Source organism: Stenella coeruleoalba, assembly GCF_951394435.1.
Source record: "Stenella coeruleoalba genome assembly, chromosome: 11".
Lineage (NCBI taxonomy): Eukaryota > Metazoa > Chordata > Mammalia > Artiodactyla > Delphinidae > Stenella > Stenella coeruleoalba.
Window position 1 is genome coordinate 94,430,310 of NC_137157.1, and position 25,474 is coordinate 94,455,783.

The 25,474-nt window shown below is 36.1% G+C and overlaps 1 protein-coding gene and 1 long non-coding RNA gene across 4 annotated transcripts in view; one reads left to right on the plus strand and one right to left on the minus strand.

Moving 5' to 3' along the window:
- The window catches only part of LOC307194971 (pregnancy zone protein-like), a 69,357-nt gene that overhangs the window by 14,800 nt on the left and 29,083 nt on the right, over positions 1-25,474 (plus strand). Inside the window, exons 1-11 of one of the 3 annotated variants that reach the window (XM_079938513.1) lie at positions 3,513-3,556; positions 12,789-13,080; positions 15,113-15,293; positions 16,072-16,225; positions 16,373-16,425; positions 16,993-17,013; positions 17,474-17,642; positions 18,925-19,009; positions 21,131-21,254; positions 22,932-23,046; positions 24,677-24,786. In XM_079938513.1, coding sequence (XP_079794639.1) covers positions 12,998-13,080; positions 15,113-15,293; positions 16,072-16,225; positions 16,373-16,425; positions 16,993-17,013; positions 17,474-17,642; positions 18,925-19,009; positions 21,131-21,254; positions 22,932-23,046; positions 24,677-24,786 — 1,095 coding nt within the window. In that variant the 5' untranslated portion in view covers positions 3,513-3,556; positions 12,789-12,997. Of the gene's footprint in view, positions 1-3,512; positions 3,557-12,788; positions 13,081-15,112; positions 15,294-16,071; positions 16,226-16,372; positions 16,426-16,992; positions 17,014-17,473; positions 17,643-18,924; positions 19,010-21,130; positions 21,255-22,931; positions 23,047-24,676; positions 24,787-25,474 lie in introns of those variants that run through there. The other 2 variants (XM_079938511.1, XM_079938512.1) reach the window with 2 other exon arrangements.
- Positions 13,629-16,124, minus strand: LOC307194984. The gene is made up of 3 exons (XR_013830692.1): positions 15,991-16,124; positions 15,120-15,306; positions 13,629-15,041 (listed from the first exon to the last, which is right to left on the minus strand). It is a non-coding gene; the product is annotated as an uncharacterized lncRNA (long non-coding RNA).

The following is a 25,474-nucleotide window of genomic DNA, read 5'->3' on the forward strand; positions in this document are numbered from 1 at the left end:
GAGATTAATCCTTTGTCTGTTGATTCGTTTGCAAACATTTTCTCCCATTCTGAGCATTGTTTTTTGTCTTGCTTATGGTCTCCTTTGCTGTGCAAAAGCTTTGAAGTTTCATTTGTTTATTTTTGTTTTTATTTCCATTACTCTAAGAGGCAGGTCAAAAAAGATCTTGCTGTGATTTATGTCAAAGACTGTTCTTCCTATGTTTTCCTCTAAGAGTTTTATAGTGTCCGGTCTTACATTTAGATCTTTAATCCATTTTGAGTTTATTTTTGTATGTGGTGTTAAGGAGTGTTCTAATTTCATTCTTTTATATGTAGCTGTCTAGTTTTCCCAGTGCCACTTATTGAAGAGGCTGTCTTTTCTCCATTGTACATTTTTGCCTCCTTTGTCAAAGATAAGGTGACCATATGTGCGTGGGTTTATCTCTGGGCTTTCTATCCTGTTCCATTGATCTATATTTCTGTTTTTCTGCCAGTACCATACTGTCTTGATTACTGTAGCTTTGCAGTATAGTCTGAAGTCAGGGAGCCTGATTTCTCCAGCTCCATTATTTTTCCCCTCAAGATTGCTTGGTCTATTCGGGGTCTTCTTTGTCTCCATACAGATTGTAAATTTTTTTGTTCTAGTTCTGTAAAAAATGCCATTGGTAATTTGATAGGGATTGCATTGAATCTGTAGATTGCTTTGGATAGTATAGTCATTTTCACAATATTCATTCTTCCAATCCAAGAACATGGTATATCTCTCTATCTGTTTGTGTCATCTTTGATTTCTTTCATCAGTGTCTTATAGTTTTCTGAGTACAGGTTTTTACCTCCTCAGGTAGGTTTATTCCTAGGTATTTTATTCATTTTGTTGCAATGATAAATGGGATTTTTTCCTTAATTTTTCTTTCTGATCTGTTAGTGTATAGGAATGCAAGAGATTTCTGTGTGTTAATTTTGTACCTTGTAGCTTTACCGAATTCACTGATTAGCTCTAGAAGTTTTCTCGTGGCATCTTTAGGATTCTCTATGTATAGTACCATGTCATCTGCAAACAGTGAGTTTTATTCTTCTTCTCCAATTTGTATTCTTTTTTTTCTTTTTCTTCTCTGATTGCTGTGGCTAGGACTTCCAAAACTACGTTGAACAATAGTGGCAAGAGTGGACATCCTTGTCTTGTTCCTGATCTTAGAGAACATGCCTTCAGTTTTTCACCATTGAGAATGATGTTTGCTCTGGATTTGTCATATATGGCCTTTATTATGTTGAAGTATGTTCCCTCTATGCGTACTTTCTGTTGAGTTTTTATCATAAATGGTGTTGAATTTTGTCAAAAGCTTTTTCTGCATCTATTGAGATGATCATATGGTTTTTATCCTTCAATTTGTTAATATGATGTATCACATTAATTGATTTGCATATATTGAAGAATCCTTGCATCCCTGGGATAAATCTCACTTTATCATGGTGTATGATCCTTTTAATATGTTGCTGGGTTCTGTTTGCTAGTATTTTGTTGAGGATTTTTGCATCTATATTCACCAGTAATATTGGTCTGTAATTTTCTTTTTTTGTAGTATCTTTGTCAGGTTTGGTATCAGGGTGATGGTGGCCTCATAGAATGAGTTTGGGAGTGTTCCTTCCTCTGCAATTTTTTGGAAGAGTTTGAGAAGGATCAGTTTAAAAGCAAAGTGTGACATCTATATTCCTAATAATACTTTTTCCATTCGTTAGGATGCTGTGGAAGACACAGGTTACATTTATTTGGGATCATCTTTCTCTGAACATCAAAACCATTTCTTTTCAAATTCCTTTAACCTCATTATCATTTTGGTCTTAACTCATACTTATTATCTATGTCAGTAGTTCTACCTTGAACCAGATTTATCAACTTTTAATTTTAAAGTAATATTTGATAATTTTAATGATGTTATTTCAGCTCAGTATATTTGAATATATTCATTTCTCTTATCTTCTTTTCTATTGTATTCCACTTTATAAATAAACATGCACTTGAGTAATTGTTGTATTGATTCTTGTTGGTGATGAAGTTTTAAGTTTAAATTTCTGTCTGATTTATCTAGTAAATTATTTTTAAAAACTTTTAAGCTCTTCCTCTGAGTCTTAAATTTTCTGGTCATTTTTTCTTGATATTTCGATTTTTTTTGTATTTCCATTTTTTTTGCATCTTTATCCTCAAACAAACAGCAATCTTTCCAGACTCACTTGCTAAAAGGCTTGTAGATTTCCCTTGGTTATGTTCACTTGATATACACATAGGTGGGTTGAATACTTTTCCAAGACCTATGCCTATAGGTCTATTTGTGGTCATTAGTACTTATCTCAATTCCCAGTGCTTTCCTCCCACAATCTTTCATCTAGGGCGGTGTTTTTCAAACTGGGGATTCCAACCTCTGAACAGATCTTGAAATCAGTTTAGGAAATCCCAGCTAGCAATGTCAGTGCGCATTGCACATAACTGTTGAAATATTGCTCAGCTATCACTGTTTCCCGTTGTATGTACATACACGTGTATGTATGTTAACTGCATTTCTTACTGCAGTCACAGTTAAAATTGTTTGAAGAGCACTGATCTTGGCTGAATCTGCTGTGCTTAACAGTCCCACTGCTTGTTTCTATAATCCTGTGAAATATTGCAGCATAACAAAACTCAAATCCACCTTCAGATGCAGGCATTTTGTTACACATCAGGATGTCATCAAACTTCCTTCGATACCCAGATACATTTCCCCTTTCCCCTCTCCCCAGCCCCTTCTAGCCCTGGCCTCTACAAAGGCTGCTATCAAATGCAATAATGGAGTTGCTGTCTTCCTCCGATAGACAGCATACACAGTTTAGGGATAACTGTTCAATTTAACACAACCCTGAGGCTGTAAACAGTGGAGCAGGAAATGAGGCGAAAATAAAGTGTCTGTCAGCCATTTTTCATGTAGGTGGAGCTGCTATATCTGTTTGGAAACCTCTCACCACCAGACATGCATTCAGTGGAAGGAGATACGATTTGCTTTGTCTTTTATTTAGCTATTATTTTCAAACTTGTCGGTTTCAATCAAGATGTTTTATGGAGTTTTGATCTGCATTTCTCTAATAATTAGTGATGTTGAGCGTCTTTTCATGTGCCTCTTGGCCATCTGTATGTCTTCTTTGGAAAAATGTCTATTTAGGTCTCCCGCCCATTTTTTGATTGGGTTGTTTGTTTTTTTAATATTGAGCTTCATGAGCTGTTTGCATATTTTGGAGATTAATCCCTTGTCAGTTGCTTCATTTGCAGATATTTTCTCCCATTCTGAAGGTTGTCTTTTCATCTCGTTTATAGTTTCCTTTGCTGTGCAAAAGCTTTTAAGTTTAATTAGGTCCCATTTGTTTATTTTTGGTTTTATTTCCATTATTCTAGCAAATGGGTCAAAAAAGATCTTGCTGTGATTTATGTCAAAGAGTGTTGATGTATCACCTCACACTGGTCAGAGTGGCCATCATCAAAAAATCTACAAACAATAAATGCTGGAGAGGGTGTGGACGAGAGGGAACCTTCTTGCACTGTTGGTGGGAACGTAAGTTGGTACAGCCACTATGGAGAGCAGTATGGAGGTTCCTTAAAAAACTAACAATAGAACCACCATATGACCCAGCAATCCCACTATTGGTCATATACCCAGAAAACCATAATTCAAAAAGACACATGCATCCCAATGTTCACTGCAGCACTATTTACAACAGCCAGGATATAGAAGCAACCTAAGTGGCCATTGACAGATGAATGGATAAAGGAGATGTGGTGCATATAGACAATGGAATATTACTCAGCCATAAAAAGAAATGAAACTGGGTCATTTGTGGAGACATGGATGGACCTAGAGTCTGTCATACAGAGTGAAGTGAGTCAGAAAGAGAAAAACAAATATTGTCGCATATACGTGGAATCTAGAAAAATGGTACAGATGAACCTATTTGTAGGGTAGGAATAGAGATGCAGACATAGAGAACAGACATGTGGACATGGCGGGGAGGAATGGGGGGTGGGATGAACTGGGAGATGGGGATTGACATATATACACTACCATGTGTAAAACAGATAGTGGGAACATGCTGTATAATGCAGGGAGCTCAGTGCTCTGTGGTGACCTAGATGGGTGGGATGTGGGGGAGGTGGGAGGGAGATCCAAGAGGGAAAGGATATATGTATACATATAGCTGATTCACTTCATTGTACAGTAGAAAATAATACGACAGTGTAAAGCAACTATACCCCAATTAAAAAAAAAAAAGATGTTTTATGAGGAAACTACAGTAACATTTCTAGCCTGATGACATTGGAAAGCACCTATGTGACTTTTTTCTTTAGCTAAAACTTATTCTATTGCTTCTCTTTTTATTTTTCATTTTAAGTGGTTTATTATTTTAGTCGTTTATTACACTATTTTAACCGTGTATTTTTGTTTATTTTACATTTTCATGAAATTATTTATTTGTTTTGCATTAGGAAGCATTACTCTAAAGGTAAAATTGTTTTGGTTCCTGGACTTTTCTTTCAGCCTCAAAAAAGTTCTAATTTCCTTAATAGTCCCTCTGTTATCTCACCTATAGCCTCTCCTTTTCCAATCCCAATGCTAAAATTTTTAATGGTTAATTCTAAACACTTACAATCCAAAATTTCCACCACTGCCCCTTAATATCTCACATTAGTGGGCACTGTAGTTTTATTTTTTCGGATAATATATAATCTAATTCTTCTAAGAGAACAAATGAAATATAAAATACGTGGTATCTAATACGTACAATCACTCAGTACTGATTAAATCCTGAAGAGGTATTACAGCAAAATAGGAGAGAGATTACAGTTTACAGAAAAACATTAAATACAAACCCCAGATTTAACTGTAAACAGTAGCCAGCTTGCTTCCAAGAGCCTCTCGAGAGTTGCTTGCCTCTGATTCTTGTAGTAAATTTGTCAGTTGGTTTGTCAACAGAAAATTAAGGAAATAAAACCTACTTTTGTTACTTTACATTTTTGACAAATAGACCTTTTTTCTGCTTCTGATATGATGAGTATGTCTAATAATAATAATAATAATAAATGTTAGATTGATTACTAAGGGAAAGATGTGAAATGAAATGCTTAAGAGGATCTTCTGAAATTTATTTTAAACACTTAAAACATGGCAACATTTTGTCATCTCAAAATCTTGAGTCCAAATAAATCCCCACAGGAATCTGTGCAAAGTCTGGAATTCTTGTGCACTCCTTGAGATCTGCCTTGGAAAGCTGGTGTGTGTAAGGGGTGGAAGGAGGGGAAGGGATGCTCTTCTTTCCTGTATCAAAGCTACCATCTCGCTTGTCCTTGCCTTGCCTCCTGACACGAAGAGCTTCAGTGGGCTTGCTGTTCTCAGAAGCCCCAGATCAGAAGTCAGGCAGCAGCTCTTCCTGGATTTTCCACACCCTAAGGAGGTGCACTCTCCATGATGTCATTTGTCCCCCGTTGAGTCAGCCCAGTAGTTGAGGAAGGAGCATAAGGCCATGTCTAACTTACTGTTCTCCCAACATCTCCTCTCTTCTCTAGCTTGGAGCTCTTTTATGTCACCTTGGGAACTGAGGGGTCCCTTTTAGATTTTCAAAATAGGGCAGCATTCCCCCAAAACAATAAACTTAGTTTTTTGAGTGGTTCCTTAAAAATGTCTGCTTATTTTCTTTCTAGGAAATTTCAGATTAGCGTCTCTCAAGTTCACATTTTTATTATTTACTATTAATTATCACTATCCACTATCATTTTCTTGCAAAATCAGTCATGAAAACATAAACCTGTTTACTACTTAAACTGACCTTCAATTGACCTTTGACTCTCTGGTCATTCACTGGATATGGAATAAGCTAGCTGGACTCAAAATAGAGTTTTATCATCTTACAAAATCTTTATTTTAATACTACCTCAAAAAATAATTATATAGAAATATTCTACTATCAGAAAGTGACAAGTGCTACGCTGACCACACAGCACCTAAACTTTCTATTTTGGGGCACTACTGATCTCCCTTGCTCTATTTATTTCCATAGCACTTGTCATTTTTGACATATTATATAATGCACTTGCTATTGTCTTTATTGCCTGGCTCCTCTCGCTGGAATATAAGGCAGAGATTTCGTCTTGTTGCTCACTGTTCCTTGGCAATGAGAACTATATCCAGTAATAGCAAGCACTCGGAAATTATCTGTTGAATAAATGAATGAAGAATCATGTTCCCATGAGATATGATACTTGCTTCTCATTGAGAAGTTGATAGATGAGCAAAGATTTATTGTCAGGAAGTTAGCAGTGTGAACACCTGGGAGAAGAGAAATAGAGGAGAAGGGAACAAAAGCACAAGTCGTTAAGATAGGAGGGTTCTCAAGCGCTGAAGGAGAGCGAGGTGTCAGTAGGACTGAAACAGACAAGAGGAGTCAGCAGGTTGGAGGGGTGGAGGATGGGGGAGTACCAGCGTTTGGGAGGGGTGTGCAGGCATGGAAAATGTCATTCTCCTGGACAAAACTTCCACGGATGACTCAGAGGAAGAAGACAGGGCTGGATGGAACATTATTTTGCCACTAGGTCAGTTTTTCATTATGCGTACTGAAGAAAATAATACTACAGTCTTGAATAAAGCGGGCTGGAGGAAGCACAGCTGGGCTGACAAGTCCACTGGCCTGATCTCTGAATCAGCATGCTAGTATTAACCGTGAGTCTTTCTAATAAGACAGAAAAAGAGCACATTCCTTAAATTCTTTTTATCATTTGTCCTGCCTCTCAGAATTGGTGCAGGGAAATCCTCGAAGCATCGAAATGTGTCATATAAGCCCCAGCATTTTCCAGTTGGTCTCTACCAGACCAAGTACTCACAAAAATACTTGGAAATATACACAGGGTTAATCAGCAAGTTATCATGGAGGGCTATCACAGCCAGGAGATTCCTTCTTCTTTTATTCATTAAATACATCTGTACGAATGTCCCATTTGTGTTGTGATTTTCAATTTCATTCTACTTATGCCAGTGATTCCAACTGTACCTCCCCCAATGTACACTAAGTGACAAGGACACCTCCATTCTCACCCACTCATGGTTGCTCAATGCTCTGTAAACATATTTTCCTTTGGAAGTAACGGTTTAGAAATATGTCCAAAGGTAATGATGTCTTTCATAGAATTTTTTTTAAATAGCTTCATTTTGAGATTTTAAAAAATCAATTTTTTATACAATTAAAATTGTATCAGAAGTATCAGCAATTACAAAGTCAACTCTTTTCACTTTTACTTATTCTCCTCTCTTCCTAGTTTATGTCAAAATTTCATGCTGTTATTATAGTCAAAGCTTAGCTATTGTTCCTTTTTATTCAGCAGTAAGTATTAAAGCTTTTGATGTTGTGATAAAGTCTTCCTACTTTGATAGATGTGTAAGATAGATTCTACCAAGGCAATATACAGCATGTGTCTTCATTTTTATTAAGCATTTCAGTTCATCTCAAGTTTTATGACTATTAATTTTTGCTTTAGTGAATGATTTGGTGTGTGCAATTTTACTCTTTGTGTGGGAATTTCTTGGCTCAGTCATTTACACTTGGTGCTCAAAACCATGAATCTTACACATCAGTTATGTACAACAAATGTCCCCTGCACAAAAAAAGAGTTTCTAAGATAAAAAACTGGAAAGCCAGTTTTACTAACAATAACGAACATTTATATAGCACTCACTCTATGACAGATACTTTCTAAGTACTTATAAGTGTGTTAACTAATGTAATCTAATCCTTGGAGAGCTACTCTTAAGTCAACTTTATATATGAGCTGAAGCACTGAGAGATTATGTAATTTGTCCAAGATGGTACAGTAAGTGACGAACCTGGGATCCATTCCCAGGAGTTTGACAATTGAGTCTATTCTCTTAACTGCTATGTCATCCTGCTTTTAGGTCAGTTAGAATATTCCCATATTGTATTTCAGATTGTTTCTTTTCCAGATGTTTTCCCTGATTATATGAACATTACTTTAGACAAGAAATGATACCAATTTGTTTTATTTGTTCTTTCACTCAACAAATATTTATTGAGTGCCTATTAAACCGATGCCTGGAATTTCATTACTATATTTTCATTCATGTGAGTTAAGTGGCTACCTACTATTAAAAGTTGGAATACTGTAACATTGATCTTTGACATTTGGCTAGAATCTGCCGTTAAGGTTCAGTTTCGGCCTCAACCTATTTCAACATCATTTTGGAATCCCTAAAACTGTGCATGATCAATCATCTTATGATCTTTGTAGATAATAATTATATAAGATCACTATTATAATGTTGATAATTCAATCAAGACATGACTTGTGTATTTATTTTAATATATGAATATTTACTTATAATATGTATTTTAGATATATCTTGGAGTGAAAAACTTGCTTGTCTTTTACAAAAAGACATTCAAAATATTGATATTTGCACAAAGTCTCTTAAATCAAGGAATCATAAGCCCATTGTAGGTCTCATACATCCATCTGTCTTAAACATATTTCTGGTATAAAAAAAAGCATGACATTAAAAATGGGTACTTTCGGCTCATTTTGGAATTTTCTGTACTTATTCATATTGTGGTGGTGGATGGCAGAAATAATAAAAATTTTCATTTTAAGCCTCACCTCTTCCTTCCTCAACTCTTGTCAATGTTTGTATTGCCCCTGAGAGTTGCATAATAATAAAATAGAGAGCATGGAAAGAAACATTGAATCCAGGTAACAAATACCCAGTAAAATTCTTTACCTTATCTTAGAACTCAGAAATGGGATAATTATCATAAGAATATATATTTGTGAGTTTATTACAATTAAAAATGAAATAATATTTTTCCTATCGGTCATAAAACTAATTTTACTGATTATCTGGACAATGACACCTGGCTTTGCAAATCAGATTATTGGTAGATGCTTTCTAGAAATTTAATCAGCTACATGTGCAAGTCATAGTTTTGACAATAATAAAAAACACGTTATGAGGTTTTCTATTGACAAAAGTATATTGAAATGAATAATATTTCAATCTCCCCAAAGTTCTTGAGTATATCAATTAGTAACAATTAGTAACCATTTATAAGCGCTGGTAAGCCTTTTTTGCATTCTTTCGAGACACTGAGAATGAGAATGACTCTAGTGACTGAATTCCAAACCCTTTTGCAATTGACCTAGCTTCCAGTGCTTTGCTTTCAATAGAATTAAGGAGATCATATTTGATTTATCAGCTGATAGGTAATTAAAATTCTTCTTTAATGATGATTACAGTGTGACCTTTGGCTTATAAATTAGACACCTAAATATTTAAATGATAATATTATAACGGAACTTCTCACATTTCTCTCTTTATGTGAACAAGATTTCTTGGTGCTTACATCTATAGGATAGGACGTAGATAGGAATATTCTAGAATAAAATAGAGTAGAATAGAAAACATGGCAAAAAAATAGATAGTTGAAACTTGTGTCAATCTAGCAGCAATTAATATTCATCCAAAGACACATGGTCTGATTGGGGGAGCCAGAAGGATGGAATATACATTTAATTTCATTAAGAAATGATTGTCAAATAAGATTTTTTCTTGTGTTTAACATACATTGAGATAATAGTATATATATATATATATATATATATATATATATATATATATATATATACACACACACATATATATATATATATATATATACAGTTTTGATAAAGAATATATTGACAGGGACTTCCCTGGTGGCACAGAGGCTAATAATATGCCTGCCAATGCAGGGGACACAGGTTCAAGACCTGGTCTGGGAAGATCCCACATGCTGCGGAGCAACTAACCTGTGTGCTACAACTACTGAGCCTATGCTCTAGAGCTGGTGAGCCACAACTACTGAGCCCACGTGCCACAACTGCTGAGCCCACGTGCCTAGAGCCAGGACTCCACAGCAAGAGAAGCCACCGCAATGAGAAGCCCGCATGCCACAACAAAGAGTAGCCCCCGCTCACCACAAGTAGAGAAAGCCCACACGCAGCAATGAAGACCCAATGCAGTCAAAAATAAATAAATAAATAAAATAAATTTATTTAAAATAAAGAATATATTAACAATACTTGTAATGATAACTTGATCCAGTAAAGTTTATTACTACTCAGAACTGTACAGGTACAAGAACCTCTTTTATAGTTTCGATTATCTTTAGTTTCAGTAATGTATGATAGAGTGACCTTTAAAGTATATTGAAGCATAAAATACCAGGATAAAATTATCTGGGGAATTAGAATGGAAATCCAAGATCAAGGAAAAACAAGAATGATGTAAGATTTCCAAATTGTAAAAGAAGACTTCATGTATGTTTTAAATAGATGATGGTAAGCAATAAATGACTGCAGTATTTACATTTCATTGGATACATTTTAAAAATCGTATTACAGTTTATTTTTTAAATGTCAGTATTTATAATACACTCTTTGTTATCTTACTGGTGAAGAGAAGTTTTAGAAATCAAGTATGTGTGAAGGGTTACATGCTTAATAAAATTCTTTTAGGGAATACAAGGAAAAAAGAGTTGAAGACCACAGGAATATGTAAGCCTTAGCTGAGAATTCTGAGAACATATTGTTTATGTTCTACAATAAATATTTTAAATGTATCTACTAATACTTTCAATTAAAAATCACAACAATAAAGTTTTGATACTACTTCAGATTTATTCTTGTATTCCAGAAGTTTAAACTACGATGGTGATTTTGCTTCATCCAAATGTGGATTTTTATACTTAGTCATTAGGCATTTGGCCAAAATATAGGCTTGGTATATATCCAAAAAGTATAATTATGCCTGTGAAAAGTAACATGGAGACTTCTTAAAAGTCATTTATTATTTATTGTAAATTAATTTATTCCATATTAAGCTGGCAGAGAATGAAGATATTTATGGCAGTGTGGGAGTGCAGGATGGAAGTGGAGAGAGCATAAAGTTTCTAACGAGAGAGGAAACCAAATTGAAGCAGAAGAGTTTTATATTCATTCAGCAAGCATTTACCAACTACCAAGGGCTCGCACAATGTATTATTACATTTTACTCTGACCTGGCATTATATCACTCATAGTCTATCATCATGATTGGGGGACTTCCCTGGTGGTCCAGTGGTAAAGAATCTGCCTTAGATTGCAGGCGACATGGGTTCGATGCCTAGTCAGGGAATTAAGATCCCACGGGGCAACTAAGCCTGCATGCCACAACTACTGAGCTCTTGTGCCTCAACTAGAGCCTGTGTGCTGCAAACTACAGAGCCCACGCGCCCTGAAGCCCGCGCGCCACAACTAGAGAAGAGAAAACCTGCACGCCACAGCTAGAGAGAAGCCCGCTCACCACAACAAAGAGCCCACATGCCTCAACGAAGATCCTGCGTGCTGCAGTTAAGACCCAACGCGGCCATAAAAAATAAATAATAAATAAATAAATATTATCATGATTGGCATTTTATTTATTTTTTAATTAATTTTTATTGGAGTATAGTTGATTTACAATGTTGTGTTAGTTTCATGTGCACAGCAAAGTGATTCAGTCATACATATACATATATCCACTCTTTTTTAGATTCTGTTCCCATATAGGTCATTATGGAGCACTGAGTAGAGTTCCCTGTGCTATATGGCAGGTTCTTATTAGTTATCTATTTTATATATAGTAGTGTGTGTATGTCAGTCCCAGTCTCCCAAATTATCCCTCCCCCACCCCTTAACCTTAAGTTTGTTTTCTACAGCTGTGACTCTATTTCTGTTTTGTAAGTCCGTTTGTACCATTTTTTTAGATTCCACATATAAGTGATATCGTATGATATTTGTCTTTCTCTGACTTACTTCACTCAGTATGACAATCTCTAGGTCTATCCATGTTGCTGCAAATGGCACGATTTATTTTTTTATGGCTAATACTCCATTGTATATATGTACCACATCTTCTTTATCCATTCCTCTGTTGATGGACATTTAGGTTGCTTCCATGTCCTGGCTATTGTAAATAGTGTAAATAGTGAATTTTAATATCTTACAAATCTGTAGTTTTATAGTTCACTAAGGACTGTCATGTACGGTATCTTCATTTCTCACTCTTTCAGATCATATACAAAAATGTATGTCAAGAACCAAATATACCTCATCCAGGGGAGTGCTTGTTTCTCCTCATATTGCATTTTATAGTTTAAACCAACATTTTATCAATAGTGATTCTAACATCCCATCTCCTTAGAAAAGCAAATAGGATGATGATCACTATTGATAAAATGTTTATATTTCTCACAGTAAAATAAATAAGAATGTTCATCACATAAAGATTATTTCCTTAGAGGATAAAATAAATTTATTGACTTTATATTCTGATGTTAAATGAACTAAGAAACTATAAAAATGCATTACATGGGTTCATTTTCTTTATAAACAAACAAATATAAGGATAGTTGTAAAAAGCAAAAGCTAAGCTTTTAAACAAAGGAGAGATTATCTTCATACTTTGTTTAAAATCTGTGATAAATTTTATTTCTTTGTTTCATTAAATAACTGTATTGGATGAAGCTTGGGAGAATATGTGATGCTCCCTGGTCTACCAAGAAGAGATTTGGGATATGTATTTACATAAATAGCTCTTGTTAAAAAAGAAAAAGATCAAGAGTATTGATTGATTTCATCAAATCATGTCATTTACTTTGTTTTTTCTTAAAGATATTTAACGTGTTGATTAATAACCAGAGCTAATGTAGCCTCAACATACTATTTTTCAGGCACTTAGAAAATTTGAGCAAGTGGATGAACGTGATCTGCAATTGATTTTTTTATACTGGAAGTAGTTAATATGTTACAAAAATAAATGGTTAGCCATTTACTTTTACTGCCCATTAGGCAAAATAAAAACCAGTGATTCTGGAACAAGAACAGAGTTCAAGGAATCAAGGACTCAAGAGCCCCATTCTTTCCTATTCTTCTCTACACCATGAGGGGATGTCAGCTGCCTAATCCAGTCTTGATTCTGCTTTCCTTGCTCCTTCCCAGAGATGCTTCAGCTACCTCCAAACCGTAAGCAACATTTCCAGAAAAGTCTATTGCCCTCCTCTTCCCATTGTGTTATCAGCTTCTTGATGTCTGTCTTTTTATTTATTTCCTGATTCCTTCTGAAATTATCTGTTGTTGAAAAAGCTCAGAAGTGTTGATAAATTGTTAGTGCACAGGTGGTAAAAGGCATACTCCAGTTCTAGAAAACTCAGCGATATAGGGTAGTAACATTTGTGAAACATTTACCAAATAAGATGATAGAATTCTGCAACATTCATCAAATAAGAATATAGAATTCCTACCAAAAAAAGATAAATTCTTTTTTGACTGGTGCAAAAGGCTGCAGTGTCTTGGCCATTGTAAAGTGACTCAGTGTCTGTATCTTCCCCAAGCAGGTATTCCCAAGATGGATGCATGACTTACAGACAAGCCAGGGTTTGTGTGTCATTTCACTCAATCCTTCAGCAAAACTTTAAGGGCTGGCATTAGATTTGAGAATATACAGATTAACAAAATGTGGCCCCTGCCCTTAGTACCTCATAGTATAAAAGAGAGAGAGAGAGAGAGATGGTGCACAGCGAATGAAATAAAATGCAAAAACAGAACCAGGCATTGTAGGATTCTGTGAGAATACTCAGAGATAACCTAACTCTTCATGGGAACTGATACAAGGGAAGAGGCATCACCAAAGTCCACATAAGAAAGTTGCTTTTGAGATGAGTCTTATGAAGCCAATAGAAGTTTTCCAGCTAGACCAGGACACTTCAGAAAGAGAGAGAGTCATGGGCCAGCAGAACATCACAAAGTGCAGCACATTTAGGTGATTGTAAACGATGGGCAAACCGCAACAGGAGAATATTTTCTTCTGCATGTATATGGTAATATGTCTGATGATTAGCCTAGTTTTTCTTCCATCTCTAGAGAGTGGAAGAAAGAAAAGAGCTAAGGTTGCTTCTGAAACAGTAGTGAAAAACGATTCAGCTCCTCTCCACGTATTATCGTTATCTCTCAATGTTTCCTGGAACAAAGAGGTTTGTGATATCATCCATTGAAACCCAAGACCACATGTGGATAGGTTTTCTTACTGGTTTCAATGATCATTAACTGATTAATAATATTGTTTGTTACTAAAAAAAATTTAAAGTTTTTTTGGGGTTTATTTACATATAACTGAGAATTAAACTTGTAAGAGATTTAAAGTGTACACACATATATATTGTGAAAGGATTCTCCCCATTGAGTTTAATTAATCTATCACATAGATTAATCTAACGAATAACACATCTATCTCTCAAATATTTATTTGGAGGGGGTGAGAACACTTAAGTTCTGTTCTCATAGCAAATTTCAATTATATAATTTCAATTATACAATGTTATCAACTATAGTCACCATGTTATATAGTACATCCTCAGACAGAACTTATTCAACTTATAAATGAAAGTTTGTGTCCTTTTACTAACCTATCCCTATTTTCCTCCATCTCCCATTCCCTGGTAACCATTTTTCTACTCTATGTCTCTGAGTTTGACTTTTTTTTAAAGACTCCGCATGCTGTAAGAGATACCATCAGTATTTGTCTTTCTCTATCGGGTTCATTTCACTTAGCATAATGCCCTCAAGGCCCATTCATGTTGTCATGAACAGCAGGGTTTCTGAATAATATTTGTGTGTGTGCATGTGTGCGTGCGCATGCGTGTGTATGATCACATTTACTTGATTCATTGAAAATTTCTAAATTTGAAAATTATTTCTATACAAAATATATAACAACTCATGGAGTGCTTATCCATAACTTATGAATAGGTTTACTAGTATCGAGAGTGAATATTTCCACAGTATAGGAGAAGCATACTGATGTTTAACTTGGCAGGGGCTTTCTGAGTTTCTAAGGCCTTCTGGATTGGTCTTTGAAGAATATACTGCTCTCCACTCCTGTTGAAATCTGGCTCTGCTGTCTGATTGGTGACGATAGCAAAGATCATCTAGAAAACAACCACAGTAATGATGTCTTTTTAACTCTTCCATGGTTGACCCAGACCCCTCTTCTCCGCAGGCAGTACCTGGTCCTGGTCCCATCACAGCTGTATGCTGGGGTTACCGAGAAGGCCTGTGTCGTGCTTAATCACCTGAATGAGACAGTGGAACTGACAGTAACTCTGGAGTATGAGATGCAGAGCAGGAATCTCCTCACAGACCTGGGGGCGAAGCACTCCTTCTACTGCAGCTCCTTCATGGTCAGTATCCCTCCTTGGGAAAAGGGAGAGCATTAAAGAGAGAGCATGTTAGTTGATGCCTTGCATTCTGACCCCCAACAATAAAAAAGCAAAAGGAAGAAAAAAATGAGGAGTACAGAGCAAATTTCAAATTAGAGTCTAAAAATAAAAGTTCTACTGAATAAACTTAGATAATATTTACAAACAGAACTGGTGCAACATACAAAAGATAATAATGGTTACAGGAAGGACTTCTATAACCATTATTATCTTTGCTCTTAAAGTAAACTTCTAAGGAAAATAATGTTCATGCCATTACAGATATAAACACATAGATTCATAAAGTTAAGTGACTTCTCTATGATCTCGCAGATGGTTGATGGTTAATGTATTGTCCTTGTAACCTTTAATTAACTTAAAGTATTAAATAGTTAATCATACCAGCTTACTGCCAACAATAATATGTAATGCTATTTTGACCGTTGAAAAATAAAATTTAATAATTATTTTAATACTACCATATTGCTGTGAAAATGTGAGCTTGTTATTGCCTTCATTGTCATAACTGGTTGAAGAATTAGTTCATTTTATTGCAATGACATTTTTCCTTTAGTCAAATCAACAATTCGTTGCTGTCATGTTACACGATCATAATAATCTATAAAAAGAGGGGACATCACCTTTGACCCTATCCCTTACTAATTTTCACGGGACTAACCAGAGAAATGAGAAAATCACAAAGGCTGAGACATTCAGAAGTGGATCTGGGCAGATTCTTCAGCTCATTTCGTTTTTACAGATTCCGGAGTCATCATCTTCCTCAGCGTTCATCACTGTGCAGGTGAAAGGGCCGACCCAGCACTTCATAAAGAGGAAGTGGATTCACATAACAAAAGCAGAAAGCCTTGTCTTTGTTCAGACAGACAAACCCATCTACAAACCAGGACAAACAGGTATAAAGAACCAAATGAGCAAAAGCAATTTGAAGGGTTGGAAGTGTGGTTCTCTATTAACTTATGGAAATCCTTGCACGTTGTTATCTGTCTTACCACCCTGAGTTCCCACTGGAGGGTTTCATGAGAAAAATCTCTGTGTTTCAGTGAGATTCCGCATTGTCTCTGTGGATGTCAATTTTCACCCTTTGAATGAAATGGTGAGTGTCACAACAGTGGGTAAGATTGGCAGAAACAGGCAAAATTGTAAAACCTATTCTTTCGGAGAACCGAGACCAATATGAGATTCTTAAATCTATCACAGAAAGATCTCAAAAGTGTATCGCTGCTGGAGAATAAGGGAGATCAGTTCATCAACTACATTTTTTAAACAAATTAAATATTCAGTTAAAATTATGCCCTTAAAGACTCAATTATTTTCATTGAACTGAAGAAAATAAGTGCATTTCACTTCTCTCCTAGAGAAATGGAGAATTTCTCAGAGATAAACGTCGTCTGCAAAATAAACTATTATTAGGACCTTTTTACCTAAATGTAGGTTTCTCAATTGTACATTATTTCATTAAAGGGAAGTCATGACGTCTTAAGAGGCGTATGTCCCAAACTAAACATATAAAGTATTGTGAATGAAATGGAGCCACATCTCCTCATTTGGACAAGAAATGAACAGGCTTACTTCCTCTGGTCCCGATACTGTATTAATGCTAATGTCATGGTGTTCTCTTTCTAAACTCTATCTCACACTCATACTCTTCCTTTCTTTTCAGTTCCCAGTGGTTTATATTGAGGTAGGTAATGTATTGTGTATCTCGGTTGGGATGAGGACTCACTGCCAGTTGTGTTAACTTGCCTCGCTCCACCTCCACCTTCCCCACCGGCAGTTCACCAAAACTAAATAAAACACTTGTTTTCCCTCTCTCTTAAATCCTGGGGAGAGTAGATAAGATGTAAATGAAGGAACAAAATTCCCTGAGATGATGCAAGTTAGTGGCTCTTCCAATATTTCTAAACAAGATGGGTATGCATAATCTCAAAAAGAGGTGCTATCAGCTGTCATATCGCATAGCTGGGAAAGATGTCCTTTGCTCAGTCTAGAATTCCTAGAAACCTTTGCTAATACCTCTGGGGCCAATTTACCAATCAGCTAACTGTCCACCTCCCAATGTCACTCTCCCTGAAAAGCTGTTCCTCTACTCAAAATTATATATTTCAGTTGCTTCTATGAACTTGTGATGTTTTTACCTATAGAATCCCAAGAAGAACCGGATTTTCCAATGGCACAGTGTCAATTTGCACTGGGGACTCAAGCAGCTCTCTTTCCCACTCTCTGTGGAGCCCACGCTGGGTCCCTACAAGGTCATACTGCAGAAGGAGTCAGGGAAAAAAATAGAGCACTCTTTCGAGGTGAATGAATATGGTAAGAATTCTGCATGTGTCCAAGATATTTATGACATTAGAGAATGAAAGATTGGATCATTTTTACATGTAGGTGACAAGCAAAAATCTAGCATGTAATAGTTGAAAATCAGCAAGGCTTTTTATTTATTTAAATATTTGCTAAGCACGTTTCATGCACTATCTCATTTAATCCTTAAAGTAGCCCTCTGAAGCAGATCCTATACCTTCTCCAGTTTACAAACGAACATATTAATACTAGAAAAGTTACTAATTTACCAAAATCACAGAGCCAACAAGAAGCAAGAGAAATTTTAATAGTTCCATCTGACCCTATTCAAACATCAATTGTTAACCAATACATTATGTTATCTACATGCATCTCTTGATCTATATCTTATAACAGGAGGTATTTCCTGGGATTACAACCTGGCTTTGTGTGACCTACATGTAATCTACTCTAATAATAGTAATCAGACCTTGAAACCATCTTATTAGTTATCAGTTATGCGGATTTTCTAACTTAAGTTAAATACATCATGCCATGGATAAGGAGACCTATCACAAAAACAGGATTCTCAAAACTCACCAGAACTGCCATGAGAATTATAGAACAGGGATTCATTATAGAAATAACAAGCCTTATACACAACTGTGAGAGAGGCTGGAAAAGTCAGAGTCCAACAGGAGGAGATAGTAGATCAGAGGAAATTACTAACCAGTCCTCCTGAAGCATTGGTGGGGATGGACAGATCAGAACTCACAAGGGCACCTTCAGATGCCAGAGTGGAACACGAAGGGAAACTGACAGGAGAATCAATGGAAGACTGTTACCTCTCCCTACCTACCACTCCAGTATTTCTATAACCAGGTGCTGATGGTGGGCCTAGGGTCTCTGTGAGTCAGCAGGGTTTAGAAGTTGGGAGGAAGAGAGCTGGACACAGAGAGGGAAAAAATAAGGACAAACTGGAAACTGCTGGCCCCTCTGTACCTGTAACTGCGTCTAACCATGGGGATCTTCAGAGATTAATGATGCTACTTTCCTCCCACCTTTGAAATCTTGGACAAATTCAGAGAAGGAGATTCTAGGAACCATAATATCAGCTTAACCAAGTTAACATGGTACCAACTGCCCATGGTTATGACGGCATCTCCTTTGCCAATAGTGGCCCTGCTGCCCCTTATTGTAATTGAAATCACTTTATGTGACCCTTTGTTACAAGGTTCTGTAGCAGAATCATTACTAATGCTTACAGGACCTCCTGCCCACTCTCACCATTTTTTTTCTCTTTTGTTGATAACAGTTTTGCCCAAATTTGAAGTCCAAGTGAAAATGCCTAAGACTATTGGTTTTCTAGATGATGACTTTGTGGTATCCGTCTGCAGTCTGTGAGTTACATTTTTTTCACCTCATTTCTTTTTCCCTACTTTATTTGTATTGCCCATAATGATCACTGGACTTTGAAGTATTTTAATTAGCGAAGGAATGACTCTCTCCCCAACTTGTCTGAACTCAGACTAGGGAGCAGGGGTGGTGGCATACGACACTTCTACTGCTAATAATAAAAATTATTAACTGAGCATTTAAAATGTGCCAGGCAATGTTTTAAGTGCCTTGCACTTATTTACATTTTTTTCTTACACTAACCCTATGAGAAGGGGATAATTATCCTCATTTTACAAATGAGGAAACTGCAACACTTAAAGGATAAAATAACTTGTTCAAGTTCCTACAGACAGTAAATTCCAGAAGACTGGAATTTAAATCCAACAGTCCACTCCAGACCCTGAACTCTTCACCACTATTCTATATTGCCTCTGAAAGTAAAAAAAAAAAAAAATTCTAGCTTCATGAAGCATTTCTATATTTCTATATCCCAGACACTGGTTTAAATTGAACCTGGGTCATCCAACTCTGGAGCCCATGCTCATAGATTCCATGTTATTCCATGTCCTATTATCTCCATTTTTTTATAGTTCCCAATTTCTTAAACTATGGAAAGCTAGAAAGAAGCTCAGTAGACCCTCTATCTTAAAGGCTGGATATATAAGGTAGAATTAAAACTACATGTCATTTATTTCTTCCCTGATTACCTTTTAGTGCAGTAGAGTACCCCCTACATGCACCAAGGAGGTTGATTGTACTTCTTGCTTCTAAAAACAGCATGTAAAACATGTTTTCATTCTTCTCACCAGCTCTGATGCTATAAATTTTTCCATCAAAGGGAAAGGCTTTTGATTCAGATTTAAAGATAAGATTCAACAAAGTGATTAAATTTAGTAAATAATTTATTACTTTATCAGCACTTTTTTTTGGAGGGGGAAACTATAAAAAGAGGAAGCTCGGGGCTTCACAGTTTGGGCAATAAGTCTCTAATCTAAGTCTGCATCAGAATCTATGGACGTTCTTAGTTAAAATGTAGATTCCTCAGCTCCACCTCTAGAGATTCCAGTCATAAATCTGAGGAAGGATTTGGGACTCTGACTATCACTGCATATCTCAGGGAATTTCAATGTGGGTGGTCCATGAAGCATACTTTAAGAAACAATAGACTAAGTTCAGCTTCACATCATGTCTTAGTCTGTTCAGGCTGCCATAACAAAATACCACAGACTGGGGAGCTTATTAACAACAGAAATTTATTGTTCACAGTTCTAGAGGCAGGTAAATCCAAGATCAAGATGCCAACATGGTCAAGTTCTGGTGAAGGTCCTCTTTCTGGTTCATAACTGGTGTCTTCTCCTTGTGTCCTTACATGGAGGAAGGGACAAGAGATCTCTCTGGAGCCTCTTTTATAAAGGCACTAACACATGCATGAGAACTTCACCCTCCTCCCAAAGGCCTCACCTCCTAATACTATCAATCTTTGGGGGTTTAGAATTTCAACAAGTGAATTTTGGGGGGACATAAATATTCAGACCATACCACATCACATCTCTCCATCATATTTGGCAGAATCCGACTGTCATCATGATACTGTTCACTTATAATGTTTTTGTTCTATAGCTAGTGCTTTCCCATTTAATTCCTCATTTATCCTCTTAAAATATACATGAGTTAGGGAGGACTTAGAAATACACTGTGTATGCTTCCCTAATTTTTTTCCTAAAACAACTTAGGAGGTATTGGCAAAGGTAGAAGCATAACCTAGATAATCTGACAGCAGAGAAAGAAGGAAATAAGGCAGTTTTTTCTCAGATCTTCCTTCCCTCTCAGCTGAAGTAAAACTTCAGCTGAGAGGGAAGGAAGATCTGAGAAAAAACTGCATTGTTACTTTTCCATTTGGAGGAGTTTCAAAAAGTATTTCAGTATTCAGTAAGTATTTTCTCTTAGAGTTGTAGATAATTAAGACACAGTTTCAGAATAAGTGCTTCTAAAGTACAAATGCTTTGGAAGGAAATACAATTGCTGTCAATGAGTAAGATGGGTATATGAATGGATCAAATCCTGTGAAGAACATCTGAGTTATTTATGTTACGTATTTTTTGTATGACTCTTTACTGTTATAGATACACATATGGAAAGCCTGTCCGTGGTCTGGTGACAATTAACGTGTGCAGAAGATATTCACGATACAGTTCTACCTGCCATGGAAAACATTCACAAAGTATCTGTGAAGAATTTAGTCAACAGGTATATGGAAATCACTCTCCCCAGGACAGTAACACCAGATCTTGTTTTCTTGTGGCTGATAATAGAATAGAGAATACACTACAATACAATACAATATGAGAGTAGTGTTTGAAATAGTCACCTGGGAGAAGTGTGGAGTAAGGGACACATTTTAAGATTGCCTGGCAATGATCGGAACCAACTTGAGGGTGGGGCTCATGGATTTATACTGGTATTTATTTGGCCAGTTTTGTAATTTCCTTCTGACCGCAATTGACATGCCAGGTATATGGGCATAAAAGGATGTGGAAGTCTCCAAAGTTGGCTTTTATCAAATATAATAGAAGAAGAATGTGACAGATACTAAGAATTGGGCTAGTGGGAGAATCAAATGACACCCTATGGAATCTACCCTGCATAGCGGAGACTGAAACCAGCCTCAGGTTGAGGAGAGGGGGACTGAGAGGCATGATGAACTGGAGGCCTCGAGTACATCAGAGAAAAAGTGGAGCAAGAATAACTAAGGGAAACAGCAGTAGGACACGTATTAACAAATGAAATGTATGAATACTGATTTCAGGGGAAGAGTATATAAAAGTCCAGGGTGTGGCAACGTGAGCGGACACTATAAGGGTGTGGAAAAGCAAGTTATCAAAGTTGTAGAGACCAAATAAATGAAAGGCTAGGGTGGTGAATATGATGATGAAGTTCAAGATAAACATCGAGAGCTTCCCTGGTGGCACAGTGGTTGAGAGTCCGCCTGCCGATGCAGGGGACACGGGTTCGTGCCCCGGTCCGGGAGGATCCCACATGCCGCTGAGCGGCTGGGCCCGTGAGCCATGGCCGCTGAGCCTGCGCGTCCAGAGCCTGTGCTCCGCAACGGGAGAGGCCACAACAGGGAGAGGCCCGCGTACCGCCAAAAAAAAAAAAAAAAAAAAGATAAACATCGATAAGCAAGATAAACATGAGAGAAATCTAGCTGCCAAAATCCTTATTATTATCAGGGAGACTAGGATTAATTTCTATTTTCAAATGAGTCATGATATCTGCATATAAGTACATTAAATAAGATTAAATTTAATTATGCAATAAATATTTTCATGTAAATAAGTACAAAAATGAAAACAAATCTTTATTATAATAGGAAACCCGACGTTTAGTTTAGAGATCTAATTGCTATAATGATTCATCTAGTCAATGAATATATGTTTTTTTTTTAATGACCTAGATATCACAGTTAAGAAAATACAGTCCCTAGTTGATATTTAGGTGGAGGTCATTACAGAGGCTCCTTAGAACATGTTATGTCTGAGCTGAGTTTAGGAGAGCAGTAACTGTTGGCCAAGCTGGGAATGGAAGAAAGAATGTTATTTGAGGAACAACATACACACACACACAAAGAGATAGAATTACAAAATACCATGGCACATTGGGGAAACTCTAGGAAGTTTAATATGACAGAAATTGGATAGGCTTTTGGAAGAGAGGGGAGAAGGCAAAGGTTGGCAATGATTAACTCAATGATTAATGAAGAAATTTTGTATCATTTGGAGGCTTGGGAAAAGATAAGCACCCAAAAGATGGTCAGAACATTTGTAAAATTTCCTTCTGTGGCCAACACAAAATGTTCATAGGTTGGTAACTGACTTTTTAAATCACAAATCAGAGGACCCAGGAATTCTCTTCCTTTCTCTTCAGGCAGACGAGGAAGGCTGTTTCACACAACTAGTAAAAAGTAAAATATTTCATCTGAGACAAAAAGGATATGACATGAAATTACTAGTGGAAGCCAAGGTCAGAGAGGAGGGAACAGGTTTGTATTATTTTTAAATAGTTATTAATTTATTAAACATTTATCAAACTTCCATTCCATGTAAAATGCTTTATAGTTTCTGGGGACTATGACAATGACATGGTCTCTGCCTTCAAGGAATTAGGAATCTAAAGAGAAATTATATATATGGCTATGTATATATGTATGCATGTATTATATATAACCGTAATAAAATTTCCACAGGAAATGTAAAAAATAAGGGCCAAATGAGCATGGAGAGAGTTAATTCTAATATAGAGCTGAAGAAGGCTTTGAAAAGTAACATTTGAGCAGATTTGAATAGAATGGATAGTATTTTGAAAGACAGTGATGGACCAGGAAAGCGTAATAGGCATAAAACAAATGCCTTCAGTCCCAGGAGAACCTTAAAAAAGTAGGCTGGTGCTAAGGTGTTTAGAAAAGTAAATCATGTACTAAAGAGATCAGACTTTATTATGAAAAACATTGGATATCTTCAGATATATTTAAGGAGAATGACCTAAATAAATTGATTTTTTTTAAAAAGTTAATTCCAGTAGGCATGAGAAGGACAGGCTAGATGAAAAATGTGTTACAATGTGATACATCAGAATACTATTCAAAGGTGACCCCAAAGACTACAACTTGGGGGCCAGGGAAATGGAAATGTCATTAACCAAGATAAGGAAAAGATGAGAAAGAGCTATGGTGATGAGAATGTGTCAAAGGTAATTCATCACAGATTGGAATATCAAAATGGAAGTTGATTCATTCCATTCATGTCAAAATGAAATTCATTTTGACAATTTCAAAAGGAAGCCAGAACAAAATCAGAACGAGAAATGTAAATCTGAAACCATTCTCATTGTGTCCAGATCCTCCTAAGAGTAAATGCAAGTGTTCTGAAAGTGAGCTCACTTGGCATTGCTAAATTGAGGCTAGAGGCAGAAAACGAGGGCCCCAAGACCAGAAACAACTGCAGTTAGGAAATAGTATCAGATAAGTCAGCAAAATAAAACTAGAAGTCACAAGGTTAGGGGAAATAAGGACAATTTCTTAGATGCCACTGGTAGGGTTTCAGTGATACTTATGTATGAAGTAATTCTGAGAGTTCATTTTAATGAGGTCTGAGATGAGAATACCATATTGGGGGAAAATAAAGGATCTTTTAGACTTGATAGAGCGGTGCTTTAGATGATGGAGTTAAAATACAGATCACACTTCACTGAATGGAAGAGCACCGGCTATTGGCTATACTTTTCACCACGTGGTAAAAAGAATGTTTTTGCTGGGGAAGTCGTTTGTGATAGAAATTTAAGAATATTTTTAGGCCAATGTGAAGAATCAAGATGTATGCAGAAAGTTGTTGGGGGAAGACGTGGATGTGAAATAGACACAAAGATACAGCAAGATCCCAGAGGAGATGAGGTGAAAAACTTCTCAAGAACATGTGTGGAACAAGCAGAATATTTGTGAAAACAGAGAATTGAGGAAGTATGGATAACAATGATTTTCTAAGCATGAGAAATTCTGGAAAGACTAAGAAAAGAGTATATGGATGGTATTTTGTTATAATGGAGTGAAAATGGGATGGAAGTATGAGGTGAGCTGAATATATGGAACAGTTCAGCTTCACTGAATTATTTTTCAGGGTTGGAATTAACTGGACATGGATCATGTAAAATCACAAACACCTTAAGCAAACTGAAATTTACTAAAGTGGATTCACATTACAGACGTGGGCTCCCTTTCTTTGGGCAGGTAAAGTAATCTTTTCAATATAATCATAATTGGGGGGATGTGGCTTTTAAGAAAACAAATTTTTATATCACAAAATCAAAATTTATTATAAAAATGAATATTTATTTAGAGTAAGAAAAGAATATAACAAATTTGAAAGGCAAATATTGTCACAGAATCCCCCCAAAAAAGCATATTCTTACTAATTAACTTCCTAACACACCTTAATACACTTTTCCTGTATAGTTCGGCTGCATACTCTTTGATTGCCTCTTTATAAACTGATTTTATAATATAATTTTCTATAGAAAGAATAAGATATTTTCATTTAGTGTTTTTATTATTGTTAGTTTTTTAATTTTTTTAGTTTCAAGGCTCAATATTCATAATAATATTGCTAAATTATAAGACTGATATCCAATTTAGTAAACTATCAAGGAAATGTAAGATTTCTAGGCATTTTACATTTTATTTTGTAGTAACTAATCTTTGAATTGACCGTTTACAGGCAATTTCCTCATTTTATTGATGTATACGAATTTGATATTGTCTTAAGGTATTCCAGTATTTTGTATCAAATTGGCAAGAAATTAATAATGGGGCAAGACCATTTCAGGTCAAGAGAAAAGCATGAGAAAACTGAAGACTTGGAGGATGAATATGACTTGGCCAGAAATTTAAGAAAGATGAGAGAACAGCCAAGGCTGTA